At 40.6% G+C, this 12,025-nt stretch overlaps 1 protein-coding gene across 4 annotated transcripts in view; it reads left to right on the forward strand.

The window, feature by feature from the left end:
• Positions 1-12,025, forward strand: part of LOC125240895 (JNK-interacting protein 3) — a 50,355-nt gene that overhangs the window by 6,795 nt on the left and 31,535 nt on the right. For all 4 annotated transcript variants that reach the window (XM_048149052.1, XM_048149051.1, XM_048149053.1 and 1 more), the window contains exons 2-4: positions 1,996-2,151; positions 5,979-6,126; positions 8,910-9,097. In XM_048149052.1, coding sequence (XP_048005009.1) covers positions 1,996-2,151; positions 5,979-6,126; positions 8,910-9,097 — 492 coding nt within the window. The remainder of the gene's footprint in view (positions 1-1,995; positions 2,152-5,978; positions 6,127-8,909; positions 9,098-12,025) is intronic.

Below are 12,025 nucleotides of genomic sequence, written 5' to 3' on the forward strand. Positions count from 1 at the left end.
CGCGTTTTCCGGGATCTAAGGCTACGCTAGATCGATTTTTCACCCCCGAAAACCCCCACAAAACAAATTTCAGCGAAATCGTTAGAGCGGTTTCCGAGATCGTCGGTATATATAAATAAATAAATAAATAAATAAATAAATAAATAAATATACAAGAATTGCTCGTTTAATAGTATAAGATTACGAATTCGATTAAGGAGGTTATTAGGTAGTGTAAGTAGTATTCTATTTCTAGTTCGCTAATAAAGAAAAAGTTTAAGCTAATATTGTTCTTTCGTGGGCGACTACTCGAGATCGGAACAGTGGGAGACAGAGAATTCATTACGTAGAACTTAGAAGTACAGTTTGGGATCTTTAATTATTTAAGGTCCATTACACGGTGCGAGAACTCGCATGCGAGTTTCGTTAGATGTTTGCTGCTGCCGGTGCTGAATTGTATGTAAACTCAAAAACAAAAACTCAAATCTATACCTAATGTACCTACCTGAGTTAAACGAATGTTGTTCACGAGCGCCGTCTTAATAAATAATACTAGAAGGAATGTTGTAGTAAAACATTCGTACATAACGTTAATCCTTAATAATAGACAATAGGGAAGTTTAATACGATAATTATTTTGATTTATTTGAGGAGCTTATAATAATTCTTTACCGTATTAAGGTACCAAATCAATAATAAAAGTATTGTAGAAGAAGGTCCAAACGTGTTACATTGCCTTGCAAGTTTTAATCTGTTGGCCACTTGCACCAACGAAAACGAAAGGTTAACCCACCATTTTATATGGAATTTGACAGATGACAGCTCACTAACCCCGAGTTAAGTGGTTGGTGCAAGTGGGCCTTAGTCGCCCGTGGTTTTAAATAACCACCATGACTGCCTTTCGTATTGATTATTGCTTTACAACCAGACAGAACGAAATAGCCGAGTGTACCTAAGATGAATTACGAGTATATTCGGAACTGAAAACTAGATCAGAACAAGCGCGACATTTGACCTATATGATTGCGTTGTCAATTTTTATATGGAATTGATATTTCAGAACTCATAGGTACAAACATCGACAATTTAAAAATGAAAATACTTACTAACAACTAAATACAAATAACATTATAACTAAGCCTACTATAAATCTTAACTAGGTACTCACTCAATCCACCCAGAGTCCCTTCAGATGCAAAGGAGCCCAAGACGCTCAAGACAACCTTTGCAACAGGAAGGACCACGCTCGCTCAGCCTCCTGCCCAATTTATTATTCAATTCATTATTTCAGAAAGATTTTACATTAGTCTAATTTCCGACTACAAATAATTTAGAAACTTGATTATAGGAATTTTTAGTATGGAAATCGGTTATGTATTTCCTTTCCATTTTCCAATCTGAGAGAGTCTTGTGTCATGTAATTTGACTGAAACTTGTGAGAACTGTTGCATGTTCTGGTTACGTTACGAACATTTCAAGGGGTTTCTACACATATCTTGGAACTTACATACCTAGATCTCAATTATGCTATTGGCGAAGTCATTTCTTAAATATTGCACTGTTTTCATATTGCATTTATGTTTTTGATGAATAACCGAATATATTCTTTATAGAATGTGCAAGGTAAACTTTAATAGGATAACAAAATAACCAGATTGCGCGCTTTCGTGTACTAGTATGAACTGATCTAAACCGTGCCACGATTGTACCAATTAAGGAGATAATTTGTCATAATTAGTGCATAATTGTGATCAGTACGGGTGATGTGCACTATATCATTTTAGGTCTGTATGACGAGATTTGTGATGTGCAAGTTGCGGAAACTTTCCAAAAAAATCTTAAATTTCTTGAAAAATTCCCGAAACTTTCACGAAAAATAAAGGGAATTTAAATTTATGACATGGAAAGTTTCCATCCGTACAATTGTCCATACAAAGTATGAAAAGTTTCCGAAGTTTTCCTATGTGAAAATTTCAGAATTTTGGAAACTTGAGACTAATTATTATTATTTTCCAGTTGCTAGAAGCCGAGGACCACTACGAGGGCGAACGCAAAGAGCTGACCGGGCGACTAGAAGCGTTGGACAGCATCGTTCGCATGCTGGAACTCAAGCACAAGAACTCTCTTGACCACGCTAGCAGGCTGGAAGAACGGGAGAATGAACTCAAGAAGGTAAGTCCATGACGTAACTTCATCTGTACCAGGTATTCAGAAAGGTGAAGAGCTGACCGGGCGACTAGAAGCGTTGGACAGCATCGTTCGCATGCTGGAACTCAAGCACAAGAACTCTCTTGACCACGCTAGCAGACTGGAGGAACGGGATAATGAACTCAAGAAGGTAAGTCCATGACGTAACTTCATCTGTACTAGGTATTCAGAAAGGTGAAGAGCTGATCGGGTGACTAGAAGCGTTGGACAGCATCGTTCGCATGCTGGAACTCAAGCACAAGAACTCTCTTGACCACGCTAGCAGGCTGGAAGAACGGGAGAATGAACTCAAGAAGGTAAGTCCATGACGTTACTTCATCTGTACCAGGTATTCAGAAAGGTGAAGAGCTGATCGGGCGACTAGAAGCGTTGGACAGCATCGTTCGCAATGTTCGCATGCTGGAAGTCAAGCACAAGAACTCTCTTGACCACGCTAGCAGGCTGGAGGAGCGGGAGAATGAACTCAAGAAGGTAAGTCCATGACGTAACTTCATCTATACCAGGTATTCAGAAAGGCGAAGAGCTGATCGGGCGACTAGAAGCGTTGGACAGCATCGTTCGCATGCTGGAACTCAAGCAGAAGAACTCTCTTCACCACGCTAGCAGGCTGGAAGAACGGGAGAATGAACTCAAGAAGGTAAGTCCATGACGTTACTTCATCTGTACCAGGTATTCAGAAAGGTGAAGAGCTGATCGGGCGACTAGAAGCGTTGGACAGCATCGTTCGCAATGTTCGCATGCTGGAAGTCAAGCACAAGAACTCTCTTGACCACGCTAGCAGGCTGGAGGAGCGGGAGAATGAACTCAAGAAGGTAAGTCCATGACGTAACTTCATCTATACCAGGTATTCAGAAAGGCGAAGAGCTGATCGGGCGACTAGAAGCGTTGGACAGCATCGTTCGCATGCTGGAACTCAAGCACAAGAACTCTCTTGACCACGCTAGCAGGCTGGAGGAGCGGGAGAATGAACTCAAGAAGGTAAGTCCATGACGTAACTTCATCTGTACCAGGTATTCAGAAAGATGAAGAGCTGATCGGGCGACTAGAAGCGTTGGACAGCATCGTTCGCATGCTGGAACTCAAGCACAAGAACTCTCTTGACCACGCTAGCAGACTGGAATTAACTCAAGAAGGTGTCTATGATGTAATGCACTTTTTCTATAGGTATTCAAAAGTCTCAGTACTAGAAGTCTTCAGAAATGATGCTATTTTGGGATTGCAAAACTTCATACACATAGTATAGTCATACACCTACGTGTAAAAATGTCTTATAATATTTATTTATATACTTTGAATTTACTGCGTTGTTATTGTAGCGTAAACTTTTAATATCGTCTTACTCCTTACATCTAATATAAACCATGTAAAGGCTCGATTTCGCATTGTTATTAGGCGTGGCATCGAGGGGGCTGACTCCGGATTAGTAGTCCATCGAACCGGATTAACGCTCGATCGTAGCTGAATTGTGTACGCAGTGGCGTACAGAGAACCCCCATCTCTAAATACTGACTAAACTGTTTCTGAATGTAACATAACATAACACATAGAAATAGATAAGTGACGTACCTAATACCTATCTATAAAGAACCCCCATATTAACTGACTAAAGTTAAGAAAAGTTACGGGATTTCATTAGAACTATTTTGTTCATACTATACTGAACTGTCACCCCATACATCAGAATAACGGCGCCCGCCTGACAATAGCCATATATTTCTGGTCAGGCTTTAAACAGGTGGTCAAACTTTTTTTATCGGGGGCTGAAATTTGGAGGAATTTTGAGGAGGGCCAGATTTATACCAAAAATGCATTTTAAACGACTAGTGGAGGGCCGGATAAAATCCTTTAGCGGGCCGGATGATGCCATAGTCACTTGTAAATACGTTACCTTAGTTCACAAAAACTTACAACCTGCAAGGCTAGCACTTGATTGGCTCGACTGCATGTCGCCGCGACATACTTAGATCACACGTATTCTAATTGTATTAATGATAAAATGACGGGTAGATCTCGCTGCGACGTATTTTTACACCAATCATGTGCTAGGCCTGCTGTAGGCATATTATGAATTTATGACATCATAAAAGGTGGAACATTACTATATTTATTTTTATTGAGAGCCTGTCATGTCCCACTGCTGGGCAAAGGTCTCCCCCCGCTTCTTCCACTCTTCCCTGTGTTGAGCAGTCCTCGCCCATTCTTCCAAAAAGGAGTCTAGCTCGTTCCGCCATCGCATACGTGGTCTGCCGGGCCCCCGTTTTGGCCTGGGCAGCCACTCTGTGGTAATCTTGGCCCATAGCTCATTCGGCATTCGGCACATTACTGTCAAGTTCAAACCATACGATAAGTAATTGAATTGTCATCAACACACTGTGGCCGCTAGAAAGTGTCACACGTCAATGGGATTGGAGGGAAAGTAAATGTATCGACATTGATCGATCCGGACACCATACTCACTTTAGTTTAGGTATATATTTAGGTATTTTTGAATTCATGTCCTTTCTCTTATATCGTAAAATGGAACGCAAATCTATTAGCGACAGTACGTAGGGTAGTTTCTTCGAATTAATTTGACATTTATAAAAGCTAGTTGAAGGTAGATCGATTTGATGGCTGCTCATTGCCCTGTGCGCAAGCTCGTTCGTCGCGAAAATCAAAAACTCGCTAAAATTGTCGATTGAGGTGATCAAGGCCCTCACCGCGACGTCTCCAGCACCAGCCCGCCATCGAGGAGAGTCGGTACCGACCAGCTGTTCGCCGAGCGGAGACAGGGTGAGTTGGCCTTTCGATTTGATTCGCTTTCACTGGCATAGATCATTAGATTTTCTCAACTACAATTTCCCTACTCGAGGGCGATTGTACAGACATGTATTTACACTTTTCTGTGACCACACGTCGGAAGTATACATGGAGAAAGTATTAACAGTAGGTAACACGAATTTACCAACATTTAAAAAATCCTTCTTAAATATTTCGTGATTGGTAGTAGGTTTTCGTGCCGTTACAACCGCAGAAACGAGTAAGATGAAATTTGGTATGGTGTTAATTTTATGCCCAAGAAAGGACTCAGGATACTTTTTATTTATGCACAATTCAATATCATTATTACAAGCAGACTAAGTCGCAACTAGAAACATATAAATTTTATTTGCTCTTAGGCTTTCGCACAAATAATGTAAGAAATCGATTCTCAACGACGTCGGTTCACACATTCTGACGAGTGTGCAATCCTCCAAAGAGACTTGAAACTGGGTCCGTAATGATTGTAATGAATATAAAACGGGTAGTCTACGTTCAGTGCGTTGCGGTCAAGAGTAAAATATGTGACTCAAGATTTGGTACTACATTGGCTTTACTTTTCTGTTCTCCGGCCGGAAAGCGTTATATTTCAAACCGGTGCGCTAAACGAAGTTACCGCTTCCCGGCTCCATCAAACAGAAAAATAGAATACGCATCTTAGCTTTGGACATTTCTTCCTTTACTGGCCTTGGTATGTAATCTACTATGACTCGTATCATTATACGAGTTACTTAGAATAGTACCTTGTGCTTGTAAACGGCACATGTAGTTACTGCAACATATACTCGATCCTCTCACCAGTGTGGATCAGCAGGGCTTTATGATCTCAGATAGTTTTGCAGTACAAGACAATTTATTTCTTCCCCTGTCGATGGTTTTACACTGTAGTGGATAGGATAACAAGTTCTCGATCCAGAGCATTGTCTCGTCTGGACAGCAAGAAACTCCAAAAGAACAATTTTTTTTTTACTGAACCATTACAACGTTTCCAGGAATACGCGAAACTGCACGAGCGCTACACCGAGCTGTTCAAGACGCACATGGACTACATGGAGCGGACCAAGCTGCTGCTGAGCACCGCCAGCGAGCGCAGCGAGGTCCGCGGCCGCCTCGGCCTCAACCCCGTCGGCAGGTCCAGTGGTGAGACCTGTGCCTTCTCTTATCCACAGTATAAGGACGACGACCGGTTTGGCTCAGTCGGTAGTGACCCTGCCTGTTGAGCCATGGTCCTGGGTTCGAATCCCGGTAAGGGCACTTATTTGTGTGACGAGCACAGATATTTGTTCCTGAGTCATGGATGTTTTCCATGTATAAGTATGTATTTATCTATTTTAGTATGTATATCGTCGCTTAGCACCCTTAGGCCTGATTTAGACGGCGTGCGAAATCGCATACGATTTTAGTTACATTGCGGGCTGTTGAGGGTACATACAATTTCGCACAGCTATCAAATACCACAATGTAATAAAACTCGTATGCGAGTTCTCGTACCGTCTAAATGGGCCCTTAGTTTGGGGCTTAGTTGATCTGTGTAAGGTGTCCCCAATATATATAAAAAAAAAAAATACTATCGTACCGCATGTCCACAAACCTGCTTCCCGCTGAAAGTACCGCCCACCCGCTTTCGGTTACCGCCTGTCAAGAACGCGACCAGTCGACCTGTCATATCTCACTCATACACGCATAGTATGCGTTCGCCTACACGAGCTTAGACTGTGTGTTGGAACGCGCTACTTTCATATATTTGATCGCCATTGTCCGAGGTGTAGCTATCCCCGAGAATTAAGCTCCAAACTTCTGACAGCAGATAACGACACAAACTAATACTTACTGCTAGCCTTTCTCCATAGACGTTTTGTCTTGACGTGGTTGCCTTTGGCGTAGGCCTCTCCCAAATTTCTCCACGTTTCTCTGTCTAGAGCTTATCTTTTCGACAGGGCTCCAGTTACCTTTCTCTTTTTACAAACATACAGTAGACATCGATTAAGACGTCCTCCAAAGTTGAGCAATTAACTGTGCAATTTTTCGACGCCTACAGTATAACGAGTACCCATAAAATGAGTCTCTGAATACAATTGTTTCGAATACAAGTTCTTCACAGAAATCGCGAAGCGTCTGGTTGAGGTAATTAGTGACCAAAGAGCTGGCGACTTGCTCGTACAACGTATCAGCATTGCGATACAGCGAGGAAAATGTCGCCAGCTTCCTTGGTACAATGCCTCAAGCTCTTATTTTAGCTTTTAAGTTTAGTCACAGTATAATAAAGAGTACTATCGTACAGTATGGCCACTCCCGCTCCCCGCTGAAAGTGCCGCCCACCCCCTCTCGGTTACCTCACAGTTACCGCCTGTCAAAAACGCGAACAGTCGACCTGTCATATTTCACTCATACAAGCATAGTACGCGTTAACCTACACGAGCTTAGACTGTGCTAGGATAGGAACGCGCCTCTTTCATATATTTGATGCCAGTGTCCGAGGTGTGGTTTAGTCTTAGTTTCTTATGTACCTAAAAATATAGTAAAGTAAAGTAAAAGTAAAGTAAAATTTATTTCCAAAATAAGTCATTTTGCTAGTCACACATTTAGTGGATCACACTAGGCAGAGCCTGTCTCGTGACTCCACGGTTTTACATTATTTTGAAAGACTATTATTAAGTTTATACATTATGTTATTATTATATTATTATTCAGGAAATCTATTCATAAGGACAATTCAGTATAATATTGATTAACGATTGATGAACGTGTAATATTTATAATATTATTAATAAAATGTCTATGTCTATGTCTATATTTAATTCAGTAGTATATAAAAATGTGAGATCTATCAGGCTATTTATCTTAAATTAAAATATATATATAATTAGAATTTACAAGATTTAGATTTTGGGTTACCATACATGTTTTACAGATAGAGCATAGAGCAACAATTCATTTTTATTATACTTATTTCTAGGGGACAAGTCATGCACTATACCTACTTACTTATTTAATTATTACTTAATTATTACAAGTCAGTATGTGTGTGTGTGTGTGTGTGTGTGTGTGTGTGTGTGTGTGTGTGTGTGTGTGTGTGTGTGTGTGTGTGTGTGTGTGTATTGTGTGTGCACAAACACAGCATGCATGAGTGCGTGCGGACATATGAGTGCGATTAAACTATGAAATAATCTGCAGGATGCTTTCAGCTTCTCTTTGTTCAATGTCGTGTAACCATTCCCTCAGCCTACTTTTTGCTTTCCTGACGTTTACATCTTTAATTTCGCACCTTTTTACGACCGCATTGTACAGAAAGGGATGAGCAAACTCCGCAAACCGTCGGGCAAAAGCAGTACGAACTTTGGCTACTGGGATTTTAAAGGTTCTTGCTTTCAGCATGTCGTTATACCCCTCAGACTGTCGGACTTCTTTATGCACTTTACATGTGGTTTCCAATATAAACAATTTGCGGACACTTAAAACTTCTGCTTCTTTGTACAAAAGGTTGGTTGAGAAGTGCCGAGGCTTCTTAAGCATAACTTTAAGTAGTGAACGCTGCGCTCTTTCAAGCTTTATGAGGACTGTTATACCGGCAGCTCCCCAGACGGTTATACAATAAGTAATTATGCTTTGGCATATGGCTGTGTAGATGGACCGAAGAAGTTTTGGATCAGCAACATCCCTTAGTTTTTTCATGACCATTATAAGCTTTCTAACTCTTTTTGCAGTATACGATATGTGGTCATAAAAGGTCAGCCGCTCATCCAAGACAACGCCTAGGTATTTGAGAGAAGCAACCCTCCTCATTGACCCACAGCTGCATGTTGTAGTGTCGTGTGCACTAGTTAAGTCGAATAGTAAATATGTTCATGTGAATAAATTTTCTTGTTCCGATACTTATCTAATTCGTAATTGAATTGGTGACAGTTTAGCATACTTTGCTCCAGGTCCCATATCGTTCGGGTTCGCGTCGCTAGAAGGCTCCGTGCACATAGTGGAACAGACCGAGAGCATCCCGGGCAGCCCCGTCAGCCTGTCGTCTTCACCGCCCTCGCCGACTATCGGATCAGAGTTGGCCGCCGTACGGACTGTGGAGAGGGCCCACCAGACCGATCCTGTTACGCAGCAGAGCCAGGTAAATACCCTGCCACCCTGTCAGGTAAATACCCTGACAACCTAACCCCTTCAAGTAGCAGAGGTAGGCATAGGTACAGATGTAGTGCGGAAAGGGTTTCCTTCGGAAACGTTCGTATTTGTCATGCTAGTTCAGTCAATGTCAGTACATCTTGTACTGACACTGACTGAAATAGCATGACACGTTCGTATGTTTCCGTAACAATACGAAGGCAAATCTTTTCGCACTACATCTGTACATCTATCATCTCCTACTATTGGATCGGAGTTGGTCGCCATACTGATGGTCAAGAGGGCTCATCAGACGGGCCCCGTGACTCAATAAAGCCAGGTATAAATCTTGCTATCACCATGGCTGAAGCGGGATTTCTAACGCTCATTAATGATTCCGTTAAAATTTCGTCGACAGTGGCTCTGGCAACATTTACTGCTATTTATTAAAATATTCTGCAGCAGTTGCAGCACTTTGCCTACAATAAACATGAAACGAAGTCATTAGTGAGTCCGCTACGCTCGCGGTGGAGTCCCAGCATAAATAGGTATACATAATATACACATCCTGTCCTGTGTCCGACTGTCATATCTCACTCGCACAACACAAGCATGGAACGCGTCTACCTACACGAGCTTAGACTGTGTGCGTAGGAACACTAGAAACGCGCCTCTTTCATATATTTGATCGCCACTGTCCAAGGGGTGCCGTTAGAAGGTTTGTTCCAGGTTCGTCGTATTCCAGTTTCGTCGGATTCCTGATTCGTCGTATTGGTGTCTCGTCGGAATAATCTATTAAATATATAAAAAAACTATATATAAATACTTAGACACGGGATTTTAAGCATGTATAAAGTTTAATTATACTAATTATATAGATAATTCCGACGAAACAGCAATACGACGAATCAGGAATCCGACGAATACGACGAACCTGGAATAAACCTGTTAGAATAGGTTGCGGTGCGGACGAAGATTCTCGAACTGTCACTTTTTAGTCATTTGCTCGCCGTAGGTACTGACGTCAAAATTTACTACGTCGACTACTACCCATCTTAACGAAGTAGCATAAAATTTACCTAAAAGCAACCTGCACGGTATCAATTATAAGAATTCTTGGCACTCTGAGCGCAACTACTCCTGATAATTTCAATAAATAGTAAAAAGCATTTAAATATAGGTTACAACCAATACTTAAGTGATCCTCATAAGGGGATCAACGTATTCTTTCCCAGCTTGTACAGTCAACGAATCTGAATCCTAGGCCACTGCAGAACCTTTTCACAGTATAAATCAAACTGATCAAACACTTCTATGGCAAATAAAGCACGATGTCAATACGACAGGGTGCTAGAGTGGCCTAGGATTCTAATTGGTTGACTGTACTTTCTTGCTAATTTACGTTGTTATAATTTAAGGTCTTTGAGGGGCAATAAAAAATGTTAAATAATGGTAAAATAATGAGTAAATTTATATACTGCGCGATAATATTGACAATGTTCATATGTGATATTAGTATTGTACGAGATGATAATCGATGTTAATAATTTTTAAAAGTAAAAATAAACTACTCAAAACATTAACTTATTAAATTATGAGATACCTATGCGGTCACTGCATTACGTACGGACTTATCCTTAAACATTACTATTGCTGCAATACATTAGTTAATTCTCTTAATCCAATTACACTTTTAACCGCTTTGATTTTTCACCGAGCCGTGTCGTGTCGCCGCAGGCAGCACGAATTTAATACGCAGACTTCGGCGAAATGAACTGGATAATATTGTTCGTCTTATATAGGACTACTGCGGTTAAGGGGTTAATTATTAGTACTCAAATCTAATAGGCAATTTTATAGTTTGAAACACTACCTTCAAGTCCGAGGTGCAAGAAAACAACCACAAATAAAAACACTACTTTATTATTGAATCTTCGTCATTAAACTCACTAAAACTAAATGTGCGAGAGCTAAAAAGACAGTCCACACGTTACTACTAAGTCCCCGGCCCGCGTTGCACCCGTCCTCCTCACATTCACACACCTCCGAGAAATATACATTCGTGTGCTTCGCCGACACCTCACAGCCCAGCGGCTTCACGTATTTATACGCACACTCGCGCACTATCGCCACGTCTTGGTCGGTCGCGAAGAAATATGCTTGGTTTATCAACCGACACACGGCACCAGTGTTGCACGGTTTCAGATATCTCTCGTCCAGATTCTGAGGGAAACAGTCTTTGTCAGCGTACGACGAACACTGGTAGCATTTCAAACAGAACGCGCGTTTACACATGATTAATATTAGCATTATTATTGTGCATGTCGCTTGGCATCGCATTTTATCGCGAGTTGATTGACATGCTTGATTGACACGTGACATATTCGATTTTGAAAGTTCGATTTTTTATGCCAGCCTTTGATGGGACTGTTTGAAGGTTTAATATGGCGGTGTTATTTAAATTAAGAACCAACTGACAAAAACTAAATTGAATATAACGTAATGTGTCATTTTGTCGCTTGTCGTAATGACGTTTTGACTGGTTACTCGTATAAAGATACAAGCAAATCTCGTCATTTATGGTTAGCGACAAAGTGGGATGTTACACTAAACTTCTATACATATAACCGACAAGAAAAACGTTATTTATAAAATATAAAATGAACTTTTATACGACTACAACATACAAATTAAGCTCATAAAAAATTAAAATTAAAAACACGTTAGAATGTAATGAATTAAAAAAAGTGTTTTAAAAAAGTAACAATAAGAACTCAAGATGTAAAATCAATAAAGGAAATAACAACTCAACAACTTTTTTATGTATTTTTTTAAAGTATATGATTGTTGTTCCAATGTATAATCTTTCATATGTCGTAATAGTCGAAATATTCTATCACTATTCTATTCTACACAACATCTACATCACTATTCTATT

The sequence above is a fragment of the Leguminivora glycinivorella genome, chromosome Z (genome assembly GCF_023078275.1).
Source record: "Leguminivora glycinivorella isolate SPB_JAAS2020 chromosome Z, LegGlyc_1.1, whole genome shotgun sequence".
NCBI classification, from domain to species: Eukaryota; Metazoa; Arthropoda; class Insecta; order Lepidoptera; family Tortricidae; genus Leguminivora; species Leguminivora glycinivorella.